This window comes from Oncorhynchus mykiss, chromosome 15, assembly GCF_057628025.1.
Source record: "Oncorhynchus mykiss isolate SJ-2025 chromosome 15, ASM5762802v1, whole genome shotgun sequence".
Classification (NCBI taxonomy): Eukaryota; Metazoa; Chordata; class Actinopteri; order Salmoniformes; family Salmonidae; genus Oncorhynchus; species Oncorhynchus mykiss.
The window spans coordinates 33,179,782-33,205,220 of record NC_143036.1 but is presented as its reverse complement, the minus strand read 5'-3'; the positions used below and the strand labels follow the sequence as shown (position 1 = coordinate 33,205,220).

At 44.2% G+C, this 25,439-nt stretch overlaps 1 protein-coding gene across 2 annotated transcripts in view; it reads left to right on the top strand.

Annotated features, from left to right (window-relative positions):
- The window catches only part of LOC110490012 (cadherin-20), a 126,516-nt gene that overhangs the window by 85,589 nt on the left and 15,488 nt on the right, over positions 1–25,439 (top strand). Inside the window, exons 1-4 of one of the 2 annotated variants that reach the window (XM_036944301.2) lie at positions 8,859–9,142; positions 17,494–17,838; positions 22,898–23,192; positions 23,990–24,109. In XM_036944301.2, coding sequence (XP_036800196.1) covers positions 17,602–17,838; positions 22,898–23,192; positions 23,990–24,109 — 652 coding nt within the window. In that variant the 5' untranslated portion in view covers positions 8,859–9,142; positions 17,494–17,601. Of the gene's footprint in view, positions 1–8,858; positions 9,143–17,493; positions 17,839–22,897; positions 23,193–23,989; positions 24,110–25,439 lie in introns of those variants that run through there. The other variant, XM_036944302.2, reaches the window with a different exon arrangement.

Below are 25,439 nucleotides of genomic sequence, written 5' to 3'. Positions count from 1 at the left end.
AATGACAAAAAAAAGAAAGTGAACATGTACGTGCTGTTAGGTTCTAATTTTCAGAGTAAATAACTCACGGACACTAGAGAAGCTTAACCAAGTTGACTTCTTCCCAAAGGGTTGACACAGCTGCATTCGGACAAAAACATGTTTCCACCACAAGTATATATACTCCACTTTAGGCCCTTCTCCTTCTCTCCAATCCTTACGTCTTATGGTTCGACAGGAAAAGGGTAATATGATAATAAACCATAATTTCTCCCCTCAGGGGATCTGACTTGACCTCAACCCCTCCTTCACCTAATCCACAGATGTACATCCGCTTCCCCTATAGCAATCCTGTGACTTCCTCCTGTCCACCCAACACATTCCAAAGCCATCTGTCTCCTGCGGATAGCCATTAACTTCTGATGTAAAAACCAGTCTCTTTCACTTCTTTATATACTATGCTTTTGCTTATGACATTGTTCCAAATATCACCCAGAATCTAACAGTGCGTAAAAGGGAGGCTATGATAGAGTAGCAGAGGCACACAAGGTCTTATGGCATGACATGAAGTCTGAGCTTGCTAAATGTATCAAGAATCTTGTGAACCAGTTTAATGGGCTTAGTAGCCTCAAATTGGCACATCGAAACAACAAATCTGTTCCAGACAACTGGTCAAGAAGTGGAAGGGTAAGTGATATTTAACAGAGATATCTACTGTTTCTCTGAATGTAGGCATACCTTTATGATATACAACATACCTCACCCCCATTCCATGAATTAAACTTTGATCTACCAGTACCATCACCCACTGTCAAAGGACACCATCAACCTTGCCCAACTTACCCTGTCCCTATATGCTCAACTTAACCCATACCTGGAGAGACTTCTTATCTTTTTGAAGTTGTTTTCAAAACTGTTATCTTTACATGTATTCTGATTATTTCTGTAGATATCTTTGTTAGAAGTAATACTATATTCCCCTTGACGTAGTGATGCTGAATGTAAAAAATGGCTGAACATGCCCCACTTTCCCCTACACTATATAGGGAATAGGGTACCATTTGGGACACAGCAGAGTGCACTTTAGTTTGCCCAGTGCTAAATCCTGGGGTCTTATAATTATACAGAACAGTCTGTATTTTGTTATTCTCAGCCCAAGATGGCATAGCAGTCAGACGTCCTTATATATATATATATATTTACCTTTCGTCGCATATCTTTTATATATTTTATTTTCCAAAAACTCAACTTCAAAACACTCTCCTGCAACCGGCCTCACCAATAAAAAAAATAATATATTATTTACCTCAAATCTGAAATCTACAAAAGAAGCTGGCCAGAAGCTAACCAGAAGCTAACCAGAAGCTAGCCAGAAGCTAGCCAGAAGCTAACCAATTTACTGGCTAACGTTAGTATTCAGCTAACCACGGTTTGTGGTCATCAGTTATCCTTTAGCTCAAAAATCTATCGGCAGTTTTGTAAAACGCAACTCAGACCAGAACATACCGGACCTATTTTTCTCTCCATATCCCCGGATTTCAACCGCAAGCTCTGGACATTTACACCTGGATCTCGCAGCTAGCTAGCTGCTATCGTGTGACTATTGGCTTATGTTGATCCCGGAGCAAACATCAATTATTCCAGAGCTAGCCAGCTGAAGAGTTCCATCAGCCACTCCTGTGCTACAATCACCTATCCTGATCCGTTTTACTGCCAATGCGGAGCCCCACCGGGCCTTCACGACTGGACTACCGACGCTATCTGCCCGAGAGAGTTATCCAACTGGCCCCTCCGTCGCGAAGTTACCTGAAAGCCCATCTGCGGCCCGCTAATCGTTAGCTGTCTTAACGGCTGCTATCTGAATAGGTCTATCAGAAACAAATTATTGGGTCACTATAACTATATCTATTTTGCCAATTGTATTGATCCCCTCTACCACACGGAATCCCACTAATCTACCGATGGAAATGCACGAGGTGGCTAAAAACAGACCTCCATCCTCTGCTAGCTTGCTACCGATGGCCCGGCTAGCTGTCTGAATCGCCATGACCCCAACCAACCTCAATACTCACTGGACCCTTATGATCACTCGACTAAGCATGCCTCTCCTTAATGTCAATATGCCTTGTCCATTGCTGTTCTGGTTAGTGTTTATTGGCTTATTTCCCTGTAGAGCCTCTAGCCCTGCTCACCATACCTTATCCAACCTTTCAGTTCCACCACCCACACATGCGATGACATCACCTGGTTTCAATTATGTTTCTAGAGACAATATCTCTCTCATCATCACTCAATGCCTAGGTTTACCTCCACTGTATTCACATCCTACCATACCTTTCTCTGTACATTATACCTCAAAGCCATTTTATCGCCCCCCTTTTACTCTCTGTTCCAGATTTTCTAGACAACCAATTTTCATAGCTTTTAGCCGTACCCTTATCCTACTCCTCCTCTGTTCCTCTGGTGATGTAGAGGTGAATCCAGGCCCTGCAGTGCCTAGCTCCACTCCTATTCCCGCTCTCTTTTGATGACTTCTGTAACCGTAATAGCCTTGGTTTCATGCATGTTAACATTAGAAGCCTCCTCCGTAAGTTTGTTTTATTCATTGCTTTAGCACACTCTGCCAACCCGGATGTTCTAGCCGTGTCTGAATCCTGGCTTAGGAATACCACCAAAAATTCTGAAATGTTCATCCCTAACTATAACATTTTCAGACAAGATAGAACGGCCAAAGGGTGCGCTGTTGCAATATACTGCAAAGATAGGCTGCAGTGTTCTGTCCTACTATCCAGGTCTGTACCCAAACAATTTGAACTTCTACTTCTAAAAATCCACCTCTCAAAAACAAGTCTCTCACCGCTGTGCTCTGGACACCATATGTGAACTGATTGCCCCCCATCTATCCTCAGAGCTCGTCCTGCTAGGCGACATAAACTTGAACATGCTTAATCACCCCAGCCATCCTACAATCTAAGCCTGATAACCTCAATCTCACACAAATGATCAATGAACCTATCAGGTACCACCCCAAAGCCGTAAACACGGGAACCCTCATAGATATCATCCTAACCAACTTGCCCTCTAAATACACCTCTGCTGTTATCAACCAAGATCTCAGTGATCACTGCCTCATTGCCTGCATCTGTAATGGGTCAGCGGTCAAACGACCTCCACTCTTCACTGTCAAACGCTCCCTGAAACACTTCAGCGAGTAGGCCTTCCTAATCGACCTGGCTGGGGTATCCTGGAAGGATATTGATTTCATCCCATCAGTAGAGGATGCCTGTTTGGATTTTTTTGCCTTCCTCACCGTCTTAAATAAGCATGCCCCATTCAAGAAATTTAGAACCAGGAACAGATATAGCCCTTGGTCCTCTCCAGACCTGACTGCCCTTAACCAACACAAAAACAGCCTATGGCGTTCTGCATTAGCATCGAACAGCCCCTGTGATATGCAACTTTTCAGGGAAGCTAGAAACCAATATACACAGGCAGTTAGAAAAGCCAAGGCTAGCTTTTTCAAGCAAAGATTTGCTTCCTGCAACGCAAACTCAAAAAAGTTATGGGACACTGTAAAGTCCATGGGGAATAAGAAAACCTCATCCCAGCTGCCCACTGCACTGAAGATAGGAAACACTGCCACCACCGATAATTCCACTTTAATTGAACATTTCAATAAGCATTTTTCTACGGCTGGCCATGCTTTCCACCTGGCTACCCCTACCCCGGTCAACAGCACTACACCCCCCACAGCAACTCGCCCAAGCCTTCCCCATTTCACCTTCTTCCAAATCCAGTCAGCTGATGTTCAGAAAGAGCTGCAAAATCTGGACCCCTACAAATCAGCCAGGTTAGACAATCTGGACCCTTTCTTTCTAAAATTATCTTCCAAAATTGTTGCCACCCCTATTACTAGCCTGTTCAACCTCTCTTTCGTGTCGTGTGAGATTCCCAAAGATTGGAAAGCAGCTGCAGTCATCCCCCTCTTCAAAGGGGAGGTCACTCCTGACCCAAACTGCTACAGACCTATCTATCCTACCCTGCCTTTCTAAGGTCTTCGAAATCCAAGTCAACAAACAGATTACCGACCATTTCGAATCCCACCATACCTTCTCAGATATGCAATCTGGTTTCAGTGCTGGTCATGGGTGCAACTCAGCCATGCTCAAGGTCCTAAACGATATCTTAACCTCCATCGATAAGAAACAATACTGTGCAGCCGTATTCATTGACCTGGCCAAGGCTTTCGACTCTGTCAATCACCACATCCTCATCGGCAGACTCGACAGCCTTGGTTTCTCAAATGATTGCCTCGCCTGGTTCACCAACTACTTATCTGATAGAGTTCAGTGTGTCAAATCGGAGGGTCTGTTGTCCGGGCCTTTGGCAGTCTCTATGGGGGCGCCACAGGGTTCAATTCTTGGACTGACTCTCTTCTCTGTACACATCACTGATGTCGCTCTTGCTGCTGGTGAGTCTCTGATCCACCTCTATGCATACTTCTGGCCCTTCTTTGGACACTGTGTTAACAAACCTCCAGGCGAGCTTCAATGCCAATCAACACTCCTTCCGTGGTCTCCAATTGCTCTTAAATACAAGTAAAACTAAATGCATGCTCTTCAAACGATCTCTGCCTGCACCTGCCCGCCTGTCCAACATCACTACTCTGGACGGCTCTGACTTAGAATATGTGGACAACTACAAATACCTAGGTGTCTGTTTAGACTGTAATCTCTCCTTCCAGACTCACATCAAACATCTCCAATCCAAAGTTAAATCTAGAATTGGCTTCCTATTTCGCAACAAAGCATCCTTCACTCATGCTGCCAAACATACCCTTGTAAAACTGCCCACCCTACCAATCCTCAACTTCGGCGATGTCCTTTACAAAATAGCCTCCAATATCCTACTCAATAAATTGGATGCAGTCTATCACAGTGCCATCCGTCACCAAAGCCCCATATACCACGCACCACTGCGACCTGTACGCTCTCGTTGGCTGGCCCTCGCTTCATACTCGCCAAACCCACTGGCTCCAGATCATCTTCAAGACCCTGTTATGTAAAGTCCCCCCTTATCTCAGCTCGCTGGTCAACATAGCAGCACCCACCTGTAGCACACGCTCCAGCAGGTATATCTCTCTGGTCACCACCAAAAACAATTCTTCCTTTGGCCGCCTCTCCTTCCAGTTCTCTGCTGCCAATGACTGGAACGAACTACAAAAATCTCTGAAACTGAAAACACTTTTCTCCCTCACTAGCTTTAAGCAGCAGCTGTCAGAGCAGCTCACAGATTACTGCAACTGTACATTGCCCATCTATAATTTAGCCAAAACAACTACCTCTTTCCCTACTGTACTTTATTTATTTATTTTGCTCCTTTGCACCCCATTATTTCTATCTCTACTTTGCACATTCTTCCACTGCAAATCAACCATTCCAGTGTTTTACTTGCTATATTGAATTTACTTCGCCACAATGGCCTTATTTTGCCTTTACCTCCCTTATCTCACCTCACTTGCTCACATTGTCTATAGACTTATTTTTCTACTGTATTATTGACTGTATGTTTGTTTTACTCCATGTGTTGTATGTGTCGAACTGCTTTGCTTTATCTTGGCCAGGTCCCAATTGTAAATGAGAACTTGTTCTCAACTTGCCTACCTGGTTAAATAAAGGTGAAAAAAAAATAATATGGATCTGGTCAAAAATAGTGTATAAACTATGTAGGGAATAGGGCGCCATTTGGGACACCACCAGGTAGTATTTATCTCTGGTACATTTGTAATGACCATGCTGTACACAACTCTACGCCACAATCACAGACAAACAGATGCATCTATCTGCTGTGCTAGGAGTCAACACTTCCTCTCTTAATGTTCCTTTGTTTCTACCTCTAAGTGGAGATAGACATGAAAAGCTTTGGCTGCGTGCCCCAAAGACATGAGGGATCACTTTGGTGTTTTTTTGCTCTCTGCCACTTTTAATCTTGGGCAGAAAAGACTGCTTTCTTTTCTTTCCTCTTTCATCTCAGTCAGGCAACATGGAGGACTTGCGTCTTCTCCTTTTGTCTTTTCTTTTCTTCTGATTCTCTCCTTCTTTCTATCCCTCTACCAGTGGTAGTGACATTAATCCTCATACTTTATACTTTATTCATCCCAGGCCACATCAAATGTTTAACCGAGTTAAGGTTCCAAATTAGTGCGATCATCTCTCTATGTCAGTTTAAATTAGTTATCTGTCATATTCAGCTGTAAAGGAAGTCGGGCGAGGCGTAACTGAAAGGTCACAAATCTTATAGTCTAGTTCTACCGTATCATGACCAATTTGTTCATGTAACTAATAGGTGACAGGAACAAGTTGTTTCTTCCTCCTCCTTGGCCAATCGACAACTCTAAACCTTTTGAGTGGGCAGAGATTATCCATAAGGCATGACAACACACCGTGTCCCTATAATGTTCTGCATATCACACCAACCTATGTCCAGATTAGCAGAACAACCAGAACACAACTGATTCCAATCTATTTCTAAGCTAACTATTGTGGTGGACCCCTTCTGTTTCCCTGTTTCCCCAGACTTCCTCCACCCCTAGAACACTGAAAATACCCCAAAAATAGACATTGCTTTCGATAAGCCCATACGTTCAATTTGTTCTGCCAATTACGATCTGCCAGCCTGCCAGTGTGATGAAGGCCACTGCTCAATGGGGTGGAATGCCACCCTGTCATACCCCACCCCTCTCCTCCTATCGCAGCCCGCCCGACAAAGCAGGACCAAGAGGGACTGAGAGGGGTCGAGACCCCCTGCCTTTTCTCGGGGGCCCAGTCAAGAATTGTCTGACAGATTGGCTGAGGCACTAACCAGTCAGGTCTTCAAAGAAACAAAGAGGTCGTGGGGAGACCGGGAGAAGAAGAATGGGCTGGCAAATGAGAAAGAGACATATTGAAAGGGACAAGAGAGGAGTTGAAGGAGGTAGAGGGAAAGAAACATATTGAACTGATAGAGAGAGCAACCTTTTGACCATCTGTTCTGTGGAAGATGACAACAGCCCTCATCTGTATTTTTAGTACCATACAACAGACTAAATTATGTTGTCAGGAAGATGAAAGAGACTGGAAAGGCTTGGAGAGGAAGCAAAAAAGAGCCAAATATGTTGACAGAAAAGAAAATAAACAACTCACAGTGCAAATATGGGTAATTCACATTTACATAACTTAACAGGTGATCTTATCAAGAGTGACTTGCAGGAGCAATTCGGGGTCAAGTGCCTTACTCAAGGGCACATCAGCAGATTTGTCACCTAGTCAGCTCGGGGATTCGAATCAGCGACTTTTTGTTTACTGGCCCAACACTCTTTTCCCCTATGCTACCTGCTGCCGCGGTTATGTTTGGAGTTTTCCAATATCAAAATAGCTTGGAACAGTTGATAATAAGAGCCACCGGTTGCATTATAATATGCTACTAATTAAAAACCAATGATAAAGCATTTTATTTGGTATAGCACATTCCATAAACCCAGAGTGCTTGAACAAAGCCACGCCACATCATACTTCCTTCCTGTAGCTAATATATTTAAATTTTCTGTCTATTCATGGTTGAGTAATTCCTCTCCCACTTTGTTCTAAAGTGGAAAGAAGTAAAAAAACAACATGCACAAATCTGCACACACTTAAAACACTCAACACTTAACTATATTACTTTCATGATTGCTTTAAATTAAATATCGTTTTTTCCTCCCTCTCCTCTTTCCAGATGATAATTTTTCTCTATTCTGAACAAGGATCAGATTTTCTGTGACCATGTTTAATGGAGGCTTTGTAGGTACTGGCATGCATCTAATTTCCCAAATCTTGACGGAAATCTGAAAAACAAATTGCTTTGTCTCTGAATGGGCAAGGCAAGGCAATATAATGTAGTTTTAAGTTTCATATTTTGTGCCTATAAATCCTTATGTAGATCAGTTTGTGTAGGACATACACAAACAGAGAAAAAAATATTTAAAAAAATCTTTCTTCCTTTCCTCTCCCTTCCTCTTTCTCTGTTTTCTACTTCGCTGCTCAAGGAAATTAGTCAACCCTCTCTGCCTCCACCTCCACATAAGGTACTTTATTCACTTGCAAATACTGAAAGACAAAATTAGTGGCTTTTGTGGCACAAAAACCCATCCCTGCCCACCCTGTATAACAATATAATTTAATTTTGTCCTTTTCTTTCACGCTCAGACTTGTCTCTGTCTTCAATCACTGGTGCCCTCTCTCTCTTCTCTCTCTCTCTCTCTCTTCCTCTCTCTCTCTCTCTCTCTCTCTCTCTCTCTCTCTCTCTCTCTCTCTCTCTCTCTCTCTCTGTCTTCAATCACTGGTGTCTCTCTCTCTCTCTCTCTCTCTCTCTCTCTCTGTCTTCAATCACTGGTGTCTCTCTCTCTATCTCTCTCTCGCTCTCTCTCTCTCTGTCTTCAATCACTGGTCTCTCTCTCTCTCTCTCGCTCTCTCTCTCTCTGTCTTCAATCACTGGTGTCTCTCTCTCTCTCTCTCTCTCTCTCTCTCGCTCTCTCTCTCTTCAATCGCTGGTGCCTCTCGCTCTCTCTCTCTCTCTCTCTCTCTCTCTCTCTCTCTCTCTCTCTCTCTCTCTTGCTCTCTCTCTCTCTGTCTCTCTCTCTCTCTCTCTCTCTCTCTCTCTCTCTCTTGCTCTCTCTCTCTCTCTCTCTTGCTCTCTTGCTCTGCTCTGAGAAGCATTCCCATCCCCTGCCTCAGGTTGCATATTTCTGGTTGCGGACCCCTGATTGTACACAGCAGCCAATGGTCCTTTAGTCTGATTGGCTCCTGGGCAAGATGACACTGTGGATGAAAGCGTGGAGAGAGAAAGAGAGAGAGAGAGCTTGTGGAAAGCAAAAGGGAGAGAGCCTGGAGAGAGAGAGCGTGGAGAGAAAGAGAGAGAGAGACACAGGGAGACAATGAGTGATAGAAGTAGAAACTTTACAAAGGACACCCAGTGTGGTTTAGAGGGAGCATGGACCCAAAGTAACTTTAGGGGAACTGATGCATTGCAGGCAGTTACTTCCACAACTTTACCAAGTGCAATTTAGTGAGAGTGGAGAGAAAAGAAGAGACGGATAAGAAAAGAAGAAAAAATTGCAAAAACTGTCTGAAAAGGACAGAGAAAGAAGGTAAGGCCTGGAATTTTTAATTATTCTGACTTCTCAAATGCCTTTCTACATGATCATCATTGAGAGATTTCAATTAAATTCTTCAATGGGTGTTACTGTTGGGACATTGCAGTCAATGATAATGGTTTCTCATTTCCTTTCTGCATGTTTAGAATGTTCAGTCATTGTCTTGATGTTATCCTTTTGACATTTGTTTTTTTTTATATGTAGAAATGGAAATGAGAAACCTGTGCAAAGTGAGACAAGCTAACTGAAGCTGTAACCTGCTTATAATGTATGTTCATTTTGTACATCATTTTTATTTGTCAAGAATGGATTTGAGTAATTTGAGGAGAGATTAATTGATCTATGAGAATGCTTGTGGCAAAGTATAACTCGAATACAATCCTGGGCTCAAAACTGTATGGGGTCCTTCAGTACACGTCTAGCCCTGGTGGCAATTCAAATACGCTGCATTTAAAGTCTGGACTTTAGTTTAGTGTTCAAACCTCAGTCACAGTGAAGGCTTTAATTTTTCAACATGACGAGGACTTTTGTCATCTTTTTCAAAACCATTAAGCTGTCTCCTTGTCAACCCGAAGCTGGGAAATAAACCGGATTGACAAGTGTGCACAAAGACACAAAGACATTGTAGCTATTATCCGTGTCAGAAGTTGGGACGATTAACGCTCATTCACGGAACTGAGTGACGCACATTATGCTGAGGTTTTGCTGTGTAGTCTCTGTAATAACTAACAACAGCTTCAAAGGGTTCCTAGACAATCTCAGGCTACATCCCAAAAGGCACCCTATTCCCTATATAGTGCACTACTTTTGACCAGAGTCCTATGGGCCCTAGTCAAAAGTAGTGCACTACAAAAGGAATAGGGTGACATTTGAGATGCACACCCAGACGTTCCGACGCTCTACTCTCCCAGTTGTGTTTTTAAACAACATTCCGACACAGACGGACAGGATAACAGAAAAGGAATCTCTGAATCGCTAAATGCTCAAGCGTTTATGCAGCAGAGAATAAGTACCTCTCCATCTCAACAATAACCTATCCCAATCTCTCCATCTGCAGAGATGTTTTGGAGTGATTATGAAGGGATATTCGAGTACTGAAGAGGCCCTCTGCTGTCTGCAGCGTCGCATCCCAAAAGGCACCCTATTCCCTATATAGGACAGTACTTTTGAACATGGCCCTGGTCAGAAGTAGTGCACTGTGCAGGGAATAGGATGCCTTTGGGATGCAATCCCAGGACTCTGTTGGTTAATTTGTGGTGGAGTGACATGGATTGCAAACTTTCCTGGTGACACTCATGCCCCGTGACATAATTTCCATGCACCAGTGGTCGGGATGAATGCCAATTTGTGTGATTTAATTTCTCCATAAATCACAAGGTTTCTTTTTGTATGTGCATGGGGAGAGAAAGAAAGAAAGAGAGAGAGAGCAAGAGAGAGCAGCACCAGCGATGGAAAGAGAAAGAAAGTGCAAGATAGTTGGAATAAGACAATGAGCTTGAGAGAAAAGAAGGACAAAACGATATTGTTATGGAAAAGAATAGGACAAAGGAGCAGGTAGGAAAAAATGTGGTGATAACTTTTGCCCTTCCCATGGCACTAAGGGTGCTAGCCCATTGCTCCAGACAGAGACAGCAACACTACGTGGTTCACAGCACATAATGTACTGTACATCCTATAGTTTTCAGAGGCTCACACGTGGCCTCCAAGAACACATAGAGGCAGGATGGAGAGGAAGGGAAGAAGGATAGAGGGAGAGAGAGTGGGATATATAGAGAGGGTAGGGCATAATTAGGAGCACCACATTAAACAACCCATGGGGAGGGAAATAGAGAACCCTCACTTTGCAGCAGCAGCACAGACAGTGGCTGGGGTTACAGCTACACGGAGAGAGGCTGGGGGTTGGGAGTGCCAGCTACAATTAGGGAGTGTGGCAGAGGCAGGTTCAGAGCATGCCCCATGCCAGCTCTTCTTCCAGTCCTGGGGGGTGGAGGTGGGGTGTGAGGGACGAGAGGTTAGGATTGGGGGCAAGAGGGGTGCAGGCACACACACGCTTGCTTGCATACATACGCCGCGCACGCACATACACAAACATCTTCGCGATCTGAGAGTGATGGCATAGAGAAGACACACCTCCTATTGCTCCAAACAGCATTTGAAGATCACTGCCTCCCTCTGTGAACTGTCTGTGATATCACCATACCATTGACCCTTTGCCGCTGAGAAAATCACAAAACCTGGTAAATTTCTTCTGTCATATAAAAAAATATACCGATTACAAGAAATCATTGGAATGGGCTTTACGACAAGGCACATGCAGGCTAAGGTACCGCAAAGTAGTGGGGTTCAATCCAAAATTAACCTACTTTGAATAGTTTATGGAAAATCTATAATTCTTTGACTTTTCTTTGAATATGAAAATGGCTTATGTTTTCTCAGTGTAACATAGGTGGGAATCTGGCCACCCACACCAGGATGTTACCCATCAATGCTGCCCTAAATAACCCAGATACTGTGCATCCATCTTTCTCTGGGGTCAAAGATATGAAGTGTCTCAGTGATGGCTACTTTCTCCACCATGCAAAATCAATTGTGGTTAACAAATTAGCCATGACGTATCTCCCTGTGGTTTTATGATGCTGGAGCCCCAACTCCGCCCCTCTTTCACGGTGACTCCGTCATTAATGATCCATTTAGGAACGGGGGTCCTCTTAGATAGGGGTGAATGGAGGATACGGACATGCCCACTGTGAAATTAAGCCTTATGAATGACCTTAAAGGCAGACCTGGGTCTACATAGGACATGGGACCACACTGTAACACCACACACAAAGTTGGGAGAAAGTCGGAACGTTATCTCTTCAATAGGTAGGCCTACATTGTGACATATCTGTTCAATGACACACTGCCGCACCACATTAAGTTATATATCTGAAAGTTATCTATTCAACAGATATGTTGTTTACCACACTGTTGTTAGCACACACAAAGTGGAGAGAAAGTCAAAGTTATCTGTTCAGTGTTCAATGGCTACATTGTTGGAGTGTCATTGTTGATGGTTTGGTAAGCAGAGTGTATAACTCTGTTTTAGACAAGCACACCGCTGCTCCTGAGAAGAAAGTGCTCGCTCGACAGGAAGTAGGCAACCATCATATGAGATTGACTTTGTGAAAAAATGTAAATAAAATTTCACATAATCTGCAGCAGAGCACAAAAGTCAGGCTGAGTTCACAGAGTCTGAGTGACTAACAGCAGAGGGTTTTTTGTACAGTTCTGTTAGTTGTGATAACCTTGTTTCATGTGTGTTTCAACTTGTTTTCCTCTTTAGTAGGCCTAAGGGAATGGGAGAGGGAAAGTAGTGGTTTTGATGGTATTTTTTCGCCAAATATTAGTGCATGGTCTTTAATGGCACCCTATGGTAGGTCAAAAGTAGTGCACTATATAGGGAAAAGGGTGCCATGCTGACAGACTGACTGAGAGTTTGATGACTCAACAATATGGTCCTTTAATTCCTCGAACACCAGCTGTTACTGCTGTTGATTGTTACATCCCCTCCTTGATTGACACACACATTAGATACACAAGCACGCACTCAAACATGCAATGCACAAACACACACATAGACAGCGCAACAGGACGCTTTGAGAACGACACACATCTTTATAAGGCACGCTGTTCTCTTTGAAAGTTAAACTGTCTTTTACCGTTTCCCTCCGAAATCCTCAAGTCAGTAGAACATGTCATTGTGGTGAGAAAATACCTCTACTTAAGCTTTCTCATATGATGTCTCCTACACCAATCATCCATCACCCTCCTCCTTCCATCCATTCATCTATCCAACCATTCCTTTGTTCTGGACAGGGGAATCTTGTGTGGTAGGTTGTAAAGGCAGGAGCAGAAAGAGCAGCTGCTAATCTGAAGAACCATCAGATTAGTCTGAGGGAGATATGTGGAATGTTTAGCCAGCACAACTATGTAGCATGTCACCTCATTAGACACAACAAAAAAAGAGGTAGAATGCAATGGGTGCATGCCCTGACCTCTGCCGGGAGCAGCACACACACACACAAACACAGAGTCGTGAACCCTGAGAGGGAAGGGCTGGGGGGGTGAAGGGGTGTGTGGAGGGTTTAGCGAGGAGATAATTTTACTTCATAATGAACAACATGGCGAATTGAATATAAAGAATGGAGAGAGAATGGAAACAGACAGAATAGGGTAGGACCAGGAGGGGCCCATGGGGGTCAGGGCTTACCCAGCCTGCAAGTGGCCCTCGTGGGGCTCTAAGTTCAAGATTGCATCCCAAATGGCACCCTATCCCCTATATAGTGCACTACTTTTTAACTGGGCCCATAGGGAATAGGGGGCCATTTGGGACATATCCCCTGAGTTCGAGGGCCAGGGTGGCTAGTAGCCATATACCCCCTCCTATCAGGGGCTCTGCAACAATACCACCACGCTCAGCACCCTCCCCTAGCCACCAGTCTCTTTGTGACTCTTCAATAATGATTAACTGTGTTTGGAGACTGGGAGTGTCCATGGCGGCACAATGAGCTCTCTCTTACACTATATAATAGAGCTAAACATAGTCTTTCTTTCTCTGCTCTCTTTCTTTCTTTTGTTCTCCCCCCCCCCCCCCCCCCCCACTTCCCATCTCTTTCTCCACGCCCACTGCTAGCAGTCTTTTCTTTCAATTTTTCTCTTTTCCCTTTCCCCTCTCTGCATTATCACGACACAGCTGTCCGTTTTCTGCCCCTTGCAGCTTGTTAATAGAGAGGAAATATATTGTGGTGGAGGCAAACAGATGTTACCACCTCACTGACAAATGGAAAGAAAAACAAGTAAGAGTCATAAAGGCACCGTTTGAGTAGAGCATATGAAAGACATTGATTAAATGTAAAACATTACTTGAAATCAATACAAAACATCAAAAGATCCACAGCACCATGAAATAATGATTGACCTTGCTTGCTCTGATTATTGTGGGCAGTTCGAGTGCAGCAAATAAACTTGACATTTGGAAATCCGTTATCAAGTCAGTGCCTACACCCGATAAATGGTGGAAATACTCTTCCTCCGTCTCTCCATTTCGCTACCGCTCGCAACTCTTTCCACTCTCTCCACTTCCTCTTTGCCAAACTATATTTTGTGGAACGGTGCGCCACTTGTTGCATGTTGCCCTATCAGGCATGTAGCATGTACAGTAGTTCACGGTGTGAGTAGCGTTTAGTACACAAAGGTAATTCTATTCGGACACAAACACTACAATCTCATGACATCACACCCTGAGGCCATTAGCAGAAGGCAGACAGTGCACCTCTCACCTCCTCTACTAAGGCAGCAGAAAGAGAGAGGGGAGAGGGAGAGAGGGGGAAATTGAGAAAAATGAGAGAAGGAGAGTGTGAGAGGAGGAGAGGGAGATAGATGGGGGAGAGAGAAGGATTGAGAGAGGAGGAGAGGGGGAGAGAGAGCGGCAGGGAGAAACAGCAGCGCGTCTCTCACTTCCTCTATGACAGGCAGCAGAAAGAGAGAGGGAGAAAAGGGGAGAGGGGGAGAGGGAGAGAAGCAACTACACGCTTAGAGAAGACAGACAGAAAGAAATGAAAGAAGTTACTGTTGTTCTTAGAAACTGCAAATAGAGGGGGAAGCAGAAATCACCAACAATGCAGAAAGAAGAGAGAGAGAGAGAGAGATAGGGTTTGAGGGTGGTTGCTACAGTCCAAGCCAGGGGTTTACAATATTTTTTTTGTATAAGAGGTACTTAAAAAAAATGTCTCCAGCTACAAATGTATTTAGCGTTGAAATAGGCATGCTCTTTTCTCCCCTGCAACTCTTCACCAGGTCTTTGCTGTAAAAGAGATTTTATAATGGTAAAAATGACAATTATTTATAGAGAAACAGCACAGTTGCATGTTCAGAGTGCATGTAAATGTATACATCACCATACCATTGTCTGGGGGGAAAATAATATTATAATTTACCTTTAATTGAGGACTGTGTCTGGCTAGCAATATTTCTGAACTGCACGCATCATGGTATAGTTCGCAAAACTAATGTGAACCTGCTTAAGACAAATAATCATGATAGCATTCTATCAGGTAAGCCTATTTTATAGTTAACATTTTATTGTGAAGATTCTGGGGAAAGCCTTTCTGTCTACCCAGAAGATGGTTGTCATTAGCATCGCTAACTGGCTAAACTAAGGGATACACAAATGCACTCACGCACCACACAAGCAGATGGGTAATATTGCTGTAAATGAAACGGCAGATATTGTGTTACGTTTGGCTTTTTGAGCCAATAGTGTCTAACCAGCGGTGGGATAATGTCAATTTGGCTTTGATGGGATAGTAAAAAATCAAATCAAATGCTATTGGTCTCGCATACATATTTTGCACATGTTACCGCAGGTGCAATGAAGTGCTTATGTTTCTATCTCCAACAATGCAGTAATTGTAACGGTTTTCGTCTGGTGAAGGAGAAGAGGTCCAAGGTGCAGCGTGGTGCATGTCCATGTTGATATTTATTAACACTGAACACAAAAAAAGTAAAAACAACAAGGAGAACGAACGAAACAGTTCTGTGTGGAAAACACAGACACAGAAAATAATCACCCACGACCAAACTGGGGAAAACCGGCTACCTAAGTATGATTCTCAATCAGAGACAACGATCGACAGCTGCCTCTGATTGAGAACCATACCAGGCCAAACACAGAAATACAACATAGAAAAAAGAACATAGACTACCCACCCCAACTCACGCCCTGACCAAACTAACACAAAGACATAATAAAGGAACTAAGGTCAGAACGTGACAGTAATACCTAACAATACACACAAATACAAAACATAGAAAGGAATTAAGAAATATCAGAACATGCAATATCCATAATACATTTATAACACTATACATCGCTACACACTACCGGTCAAAAGTTTTAGAACACTGACTCATTCAAGGGTTTTTCTTTATTTTTACTATTTTCAACATTGTAGAATAAAAGTGAAGACATCAAAAATATGAAATAACACATATGGAATCATGTATTAACCAAAAAATTGTTAAACAAATCAAAATATATTTTATATTTGAGATTCTTCAAATAGCCACCCTTTGCCTTGATGACAGCTTTGCACACTCTTGGCATTCAAGGCATTCACACTCTTGGCATTCACTCTTGCACACTCTTAGCTTAAAGTGGTCCTATGGACAGATACTCCAATCTCCGCTGTGGAGCTTTGCAGCTCCTTCAGGGTTGTCTATGGTCTCTTTGTTGACTCTCTGATAAGGCCCTCCTTGCCTGGTCTGTGAGTTTTGGTGGGCGTCCCTTCTCTTGGCAGGTTTGTTGTGGTGCCATATTCATTCAATGTTTTAATAATGGATTTAAAGGTGCTCCGTGGGATGTTTAAAGTTTAGGATATTTTTATAACCCAACCCTGATCTGTACTTCTCCACAACTTTGTCCCTGACCTGTTTGGAGAGCTCCTTGGTCTTCATGGTGCCTCTTGCTTAGTGGTGCCCCTTGCTTAGTGGAGTTACAGTCTCTGGGGCCTTTCAGAACAGGTGTATATATACTGAGACAGATCATGTCCATTACATGAACTCCAAATAAAAATACATTTAAAATACAGGTTGTAATGCAACAAAATAGGAAAAATGCCAAGGGATGAATACTTTTGCAAGGCACTGTATGTGCTTTCAGAATTGTTTGGGGAGCTACTCATGGGTTGAGAGCTACTGGTAGCTCGCGATCTACCTGTTGGAGCCCCTTGTTCTAAGCACAACACAATAAATGGGGAAGGGAGAAGCTAAATGCAGAATGGTTTCGTGCTCAAGCTGGTATCAGAGTTTAGCATCATGCCTGGTCCCTCTCAGGTTAACCTGGAGCCCCTAGAGGACATACCTCTCCCCAATCTCTCCCTCTCCGCTCCTACTCTAAACACACCTCATCTGCAGTGTGAGAGGCCCCACTAATTAAGTTTTAATACAGCTCTCTATCTTTCTACCACACACAAGCACATGCACGCACTTCCACATCAAACACGCACACACACACAGACGTAAGCACGCATACACACACACACACACACACACATTAAATATCACTCACCAAATAGCAGAAAAGAAGAGGAATCGGTGGTTATACACAATAGGCTGGGATCATTGTCATCCCTCCATCTTTCCATCTTTTCATTCATCCATACTTTCCTCCTTTCCTCCTTAGTTTCAAAGAAGAACGAAACAGCAAAGGGGCTTTTAGGCCAAAGACGATAGTGTCATGACACAACAATGACAACTACATTTGAAGGGTTTTGAAATTCATCTCTGCTGTCTCTTTTCTCTAGCCATTTGAGGACCTTCCCAGGACGCAAGAGATAAAGGCACGACATCGGTGGGTCATTGGATCCCTAAAGAAAACACAAAACAATTTGCTTTGTGGTTGAGTATCCATCATGGGAGAAAGACTTCACCACTATCTTGGGGGTGGTAGGCCTGTCTACACCCTACTACTCCCACTAGCTCTAGCCCTGCTGACCCTGTTGTGTGAGGCCCAGGGCCGTATGGATAGAGCCAGGTCACAGGAGGAAAGTAGAGCAGGGCTGTTGAGGAGGGTGAAAAGAGGCTGGGTATGGAACCAGTTCTTTGTGCTGGAGGAGTACACTGGACTGGAGCCGCTATACATTGGAAAGGTGAGTCGACACACACAGACATGCATGAACACATACACACACACACACACACACACACACACACACACACACACACACACACACACACACACACACACACACACACACACACACACACACACACACACACACACACACACACGCACATACCCCCTCTCCAGGTGTTTCCTATTTTCCCCCATTATTCACCGTGTATGTCACGACTTCCGCCGAAGTCGGCTCCTCTCCTTGTTCGGGCGGCATTCGGTGATCAACGTCATACTTTCTAGCCATCGCCGCTCCATTGTTCATATATCCATTTGTCTTGTCTTGATTTCATACACACCTGGTTTTCATTTCCCCAATCAATCTATTTGTATTTAACCGTCATCATGTTTTGTGTGTAATTGTTTTCATGTCAAGTGATGTTCGTTAAGCTCTTTACTTTATTGTTCCGTTTTTTGGAGCGCGTTTGTTTTGTTGTGCTCCCAGTTTGGAACTATAATAAAGTGCGCTTTATTTAATCATACTCTGCTCTCCTGCACCTGACTTTGCCTTCATACACACCCTGACAGTGTATTTATACCTGCGTTTTCTGTTTGTCTATTGCCAGTTTGTCTTGTTTTGTCAGGTTTTACCAGCATGTTTCTCGTTTCACCAGTTATCAAGTTTTTGTTTTCCAGTCTTCCTGGATCCGACCTTTCTGCCTGCCCTGTCCCTGATCCTGCCTGCCGTTCTGGCCCTTTTTGACTCTGCCTTGGATTACGAACCTCTGCCTACTCTTGTTCTGCCCCTTTTCCTGCCCCTTTTTTTAAAATATATTCTGAGAACTGAACCATCACAGCCTCCTGTGTCTGCATCTGGGTCAAATCCTGAGCCGTGATAGTACGAACTGGCCATGACTGACCCAGCAGACTCAGACCAGCTCCACAATACTGTTTCCCCCCAAGGAGCCACCATTGGAGGACACAAGGACTTACTGCTTAACCTTTTGGAGGGACACCATACCTTGGCGGAACGCCATGACCATGCCTTCAATGCATTGTTGGAACAATTCAGCGGACTATCTACTAGGTAGCAAGCCACCACGGTATCCTTCCAGACTCGTAGTAACCCCGCTACCAGAGTTGCTTCTCCCCAGCCTACCCGGCTTCCCGAGAACCCTGCTTACCTCCTCCAGAGCACTACGCTGTGGATCCTGGGACCTGCTGGGCATTTTCTCTTCCAGTGTTCCCTCATATTTGAGATACAGCCCTCCTTGTTTCCTTCAGATCGTTCGAGTATCTTATAATGCTAATGTCCGGGAGGGAGCTCACCTGGGCTACAGCTGTGTGGGAGCAGCAATCCAGCGTTTGCCTTAGTCTGGAGGATTTCATGGCGGAGGTAAGGATGGTGTTCGATTCTCCTGTGTCTGGGAGAAAGGTAGCCTGGAAGCTACTTCACGCTGCGTCAAGACTCCTGTAATGTGGCAGACTTTTTGGCCACCAAAAGTGCCTGGAACACGGAGTTCCTGTTCGACACCTTCTTTCAAGGATTATTGGAGGGAATTAAAGTTGTGCTCGCAGCCAGGGAGCTGCCCATGGACCTCAACTCTCTCATAGCCCTGACAATAAGAATTGATGGGCAGTTACGGGAACGGAGCAGGGCGAGGAGGTCTGTTCCCAGCCACACGCACTCGTCCACGTGTTCCCCATTGCCTCCAAAGAATCCCGGAAGTCCCTGACGCATGCATTCCCGAGAGAATCCGATGTCACCCGAGTTCTCCCGGGATTCATCAAGGACTGTTGCCATCTCCTGAGCCCATGCAACTGGGCAGGGCTAGATTGTCTACTGGGGAACGTTTATGCAGACTGAGTGCCAAAAGTTGTATGTATTGTGGTATCTCAGGACATTATATATCCCCCTATCGAGTAAAAGACCAGGCTCATCAGTAGGTAGGAGGACGCTGGTGGTTCATACAGGGAGTCTCCCATCTCCCGTTACTCACACTCCTCTCCATGCTATCCTACTGTGGGGAGACCGGTCTTAATCTCTCCGGGTGCTCATGGACTCTGCAACCGACGGGAGCCTTATGGATGCTACCCTGGTGTCCGAACTGGGCATCTCTACACAACCCCTCTCCATTCCCATGGACACCAGAGCATTGGACGAAAGCTGTATTGGCAGGGTCACTCACAGTATGGTTCCCATCAACCTGCGAGTGTAAGGTAACTGCAGTGAGTCCATGCAGTTTCTGCTCATTGAGTCTCCTCATGTGGCTGAGGTTTTGGGATGGTCATGGCTCCAGACGCACAACCCCTTGATCGACTGGGCTAGGGATTCTATTTTGGGTTGGAGCCCTTTCTGTCATGCACATTGCCTCAAGTCGGCACAGCCTGTCCCTGGGCGTCCTTCTGCGGGCTTGGGGAAAGCCTCAGACCTCTCAGCCATTCCCACTGAGTACAATGACCAGGAGATTTTCAACAATTTTCACCATAGCAGCACCCACTCGTAGCACGCGCTCCAGCAGGTGTATCTCACTGGTCACCCCCAAAGTCAATTCCTCATTTGGTCATCTTTCCTTCCAGTTCTCTGCCGCCAATGATTGGAAGACATTGCAAAAATCTCTGAAGCTGGAGACTCATATCTCACTCACTAGCTTTAAGCACAAGCTGTCAGAGCAGCTCACAGATCACTGCACCTGTACATAGCCCATCTGAAAACAGCCCATCTATCTACCTACCTCATCCCCATACAGTATGTATTTATCTTGCTCCTTTGCACCCCAATATCTCTACTTGCACGTTCATCTTCTGCACATCTACCATTCCATTGTTTAATTGCTATATTGTAATTACTTCGCCACCATGGCCTATTTATTACCTTAACTCCCTTATCTTACCTCATTTGCACTCACTATATATAGACTTATTTTATTTTGTTCTACTGTATTATTGACTATGTTTTGTTTATTCCATGTGTAACTCTGTGTTGTTGTATGTGTCGAATTGCTATGCTTCATCTTGGCCGGGTCGCAGTTGCAAATGAGAACTTGTTCTCAAATAGCTTACTAAAGGTGAAAAAAAAGCATTAAAAAAACAAGGTCTGCACCACAACTCTTCCTCTTCATCAACCCTACTGCGCTATTGACCTCCTCCCTGGCACTACACCTCATCAGGGGGCGGCATTTTTCCCTGTCTGGTCCGGAGACCAAGACCATGGAAGTGTACATTGAGGACTCGCTGCAGGGTTAATTGCAAGGTTCATCCTTAATTCATCCTCCTAGCTGCAGGGTTAATTCATCCTTCTTCCTCCCCGGCCACCCTGCGCCCGTGTATCGACTACCGGGACCTCACAGTAAAAATAAATGCTAAAAAAAAAACTCTACCTCTCTTCTCCTCGGCTTTCGAGCCTCTCCAGGGGGCGAATATTTTTTTGAAGTTGGACCTTCGGAACGCCTACCATCTGTTTCGGAGACGAGTGGAAGACAGCCTTTAACATGGCTAGCGGGTACTATGCGTACCTGGTTATGCCATTTGGACTGACCAACACTCCCACGGTGTTCCAAGCCCAGGTCAACGACGTGCTCCGTGACATGTTGAACAGTGTTCGTGTTTGTCTTGTGCTTGTCTCCACTCCCACCAAGTGTCTCCTATTTTTCCCCATTATCCCGTGAATTTATACCTGTTTTTTCTGTTTGTCTGTTGCCAGTTTGTCTTGTTTTGTCAGGTCTTACCAGTGTGTTTCCCATTTCTCAAGTTCTTGTTTTCCAGTCTTTCTGGTCCCGACCCGGTTTCTGACTCTGCCTTGGATTACGAACCGCCGCCTGCCCGCGACCTGCCCTTTTTCTGCCGCTTTGTTATAATAAATATTCGGAGAACCGAACTACCCGCCTCCTGTCTCTGCATCTGGGTCATATCCTGTGTCATGATATAAATGTGTTAACTGCATGTCACTTTGGATAAAAGCATCTGCTAAATGCCCACCATCATTACTATTGAACTGTTTGATGACAGTTCTCAACTTTTCAATCAATGTCGTGGTGGTCGGCTGGATGTGGTCTCTGATAGCTGCAGGGTTTATCATCATTGATCAAATGTTCAATCCACTTCAACGCTTGAGTGATCAAGGTATCTTCCTGTGCCAATGAATGTCTGTGTCTGCCTCCCAAATCCTACCCTATTCCCTGGTGCACTACTTCTGGCCAGGGCCCATCGGGTTCCCATATGGCCATGGTCAAGAGTAACTCACTATGTAGGGAATTTGCCATTTGGGACACAAGCTTTTATCACGGCACAAGGCGAGACCCAGATGCAGACACAGGAGGCAGATGGTTGGAGTCTTGCACTGTTTATTAATCCAAAAAGGGGTAGGCAAGAGAATGGTCATGAACAGGCAAAAGGTCAAAACCAGTTCAGAGTCCAATAGGTACCGAAGGGCAGGCAGATTCAAGGTCAGGGCAGGCAGGAAAGTAGTCCAGAGTCAGACAGTGATCAAAACCCGGGAAGACTAGCAAAAGAGAATAGAAAAGGAGTATGGGGAAAAACACGCTGGTTGACTTGACTAAACATACAAGACGAACTGGCACAGAGAGACAGGAAACACAGGGATAAATACACTGGGGAAAATAAGACAATCACAGGGACAGGTGAAACAGATCAGGGCGTGACACCTCTGCACATACAGTACATTCCACATTAATTTATATGGAGCACTAGTGTGGATGACTGTCCTTTTTGTCTGAGCCTATATAACAAAGCAGAGGAGACCCTCTCAGTGTGAAAGGTGTCTAGCCAGGAGTTAAACTTTAGATCTGTAGATAGTGGAACTGTCCCAAAAAAAGCACTCTATTCCATGTTCTATTCATTTCTTGTACAGAAATCTTCTGAACCACCATCTTGTGACGTGAAACAGTGAAGTAGTGAAATGTCACAGATTCAGTGAAGTCAAATGATAGCATCACATATTCATATTCAGTCTGCGTCTCAAATGGCACCCTAGTGCACTACTTTTGACCAGGGCCCTACAACAAAGGTGTACTTTCTAACCTCTCTTGACCTCTAACCTCTGACCCCTAACCTCTGACCTGTGACCCCCACAGCTCCACTCAGACATGGACCTAGGGGATGGCTCAATCAAGTACATACTATCAGGAGACGGTGCCGGCACCACCTTCACCATTGATGACAGTACAGGAGACATCCATGCCATCAAGAGGCTGGACCGCGAGGTCAAGGCCCAGTACCTGCTGAAAGCCCAGGCCTGGAACAGACAGACAGACCGACCCCTAGAGCCTGAATCTGAGTTTATCGTTAAGATCCAGGACATCAATGACAATGAACCTAGGTTCCAGGATGGGCCCTACCAAGCCACCATACCTGAGATGTCAACCATCGGTGAGTCAGTAGAGATTGTGGTGGTCAAAATCCTTGAATGGATTTTACAATAGTGGAAACTCCCTCAAGCCAGTGGTTACACCAATGTTTTTAAATCCTTGACAGAAAGTGTGTAAGTGCACATTTTGGGAGAACTGTGGAGAATCGGCATATAAAGCCACAGTGTGCATCCAAAATGGCAGCCTATTCTCTATATAGTTCACTACTTTTGACCAGGACCCTTTCAGAAACACAGCTAGAGAGTGTAGCTGAACACCATGCTGCTGCCTCTACACGTTCCATTCATCCATTCATGAACAGTCTTTGCTTATTTTTTAATTCTAGTAGCTCAGTTAGCAAACTCTGTTTCTCTATTATACAGTATGTCTCTGTTGTGCTGGTTATTCACAGCAGTGTGTTTCTGTGAGTAGTGTACGCTGGGAAGGAGATGAGGATGTTCGGTTATGTGCGCACAATTGCCAAAATAATTATGTCTCTGCAGTATCGTCATAATGCCATCAAAATGATGTCTCTACTTACACACTGCACCAGTGGGATACAATATTTATAAATCCACCAGTGAGTGCAGATACCTTGAGGCGGAAAATAACTGCAGTTACTAATAGCCTACACCTATTGTTAACATTGAAGCAGTTTTATGCAGATGGGCCAATCCATTTTGTAAACAGGCCTTGTTGAAATAGACATATAGAAACAGAATGAGTCATTCCAGTTGTGTGGAAATATTTTTGCTCACCAAGTCACTCTATTTCTACTTCCCCCTCCCTCCCTCCCTCCCTCCCCGCCTCATTCCCCAGGCACTGAGGTGATTCGGCTGACCGCTACAGATGCTGATGACCCTACATATGGTAACAGTGCCAGAGTGGTCTACAGCATCCTGCAAGGACAGCCATACTTCTCTGTGGAGCCCAAGACTGGTATGTAAAGCACAGGGGAAACCAAAACCAAAGTGTCAAAACATCGTCAGACCTGCATTAATTAACAATAGTAGTTACAATGGATGTGCTTTAGTTATGTTAGTAGACTTCCATGTTTTGGCACATAACTGAGGCACTCCCATCTGCTACTCCAGGTAACACACACACACACATACTGGCTGAATATAATACAGTTTGAATGTAAACACATATGGCACATATCAACAGGGTTAAGAATGCCCTCTTGTGGCTGCCAATGTAACAACTGGCAAATCCAAAATCAATAAGCAAATACATTCGCTACAGCGGAGTTCCCCAACTGGTGGCCTGCAAGTCGAATTTCTGAGCAAAAAATAAGTATATATACAGAACCAGTCAAAAGTTTGGACACACCTACTCGTTCAAGGGTTTTTCTTTATTTTTTCTATTTCCAGTGTTGTAAAATGAACCCAATTTTAAATAAAATTACTCAAGTAAAAGTGAAATTCACCCAGTAAAATACTACTTCAGTAAAAGTAAAAAAGTATTTGGTTTTAAATGTGCTTAAATTTCAAAAGTAAAAGTATAAATAATTACTAATGTATTATATTAAGCAAACCAGACAACACGAGTTAGGTGAATGGATGATCTCTGCGTGTGTGGTTCCCACCGTGAAGCATGGAGGAGGAGGTGTGATGGTGTAGGGGTGCTTTGCTGGTCTATGATTTATTTACAATTCAAGGCACACTTAACCAGCAAGGCTACCACAGCATTCTGCAGCAACACGCTATCCCATCTGGTTCGCGCTTAGTGGGGCTATGATTTGTTTTTCAAACAGGACAATGACCCAACACACCCCCAGGCTGTGTAAGGGCTTTTTGACCAAGGCGTGATGAACTGTTGCATCAGATGACCTGGCTTCCACAATCACTCAACCCAATTGAGATTGGGATGAGTTGGACAGCAGAGTGAAGGAAAAGCAGCCAACAAGTGCTCAGCATATGTGGGAACTCCTTCAAGACCGTTGGAAAAGCATTCCAGGTGAAGCTGGTTGAGAGAATGCCAAAAGTGTGCAAAGCCGTCATCAAGGCAAAGAGTGGCTACTTTGAAGAATCTCAAATATAAAATATGTTTTGATTTGTTTGACTTTTTTGGTTAACACATGATTCTATATGTGTTTTTTCATAGATTTGATGTCTTACTATTATTCTACAATGTATAAAATAGTAAAACTAAAGAAAAGGCCTGAATGAGTAGCTGTGTCCAAACCTTTGACTGGCACATTTGCAAACAAAAATCACAAAACCTGTTTTTGCTTTGTAATTATGGGGTAAGGTGTGTAGATTGATGG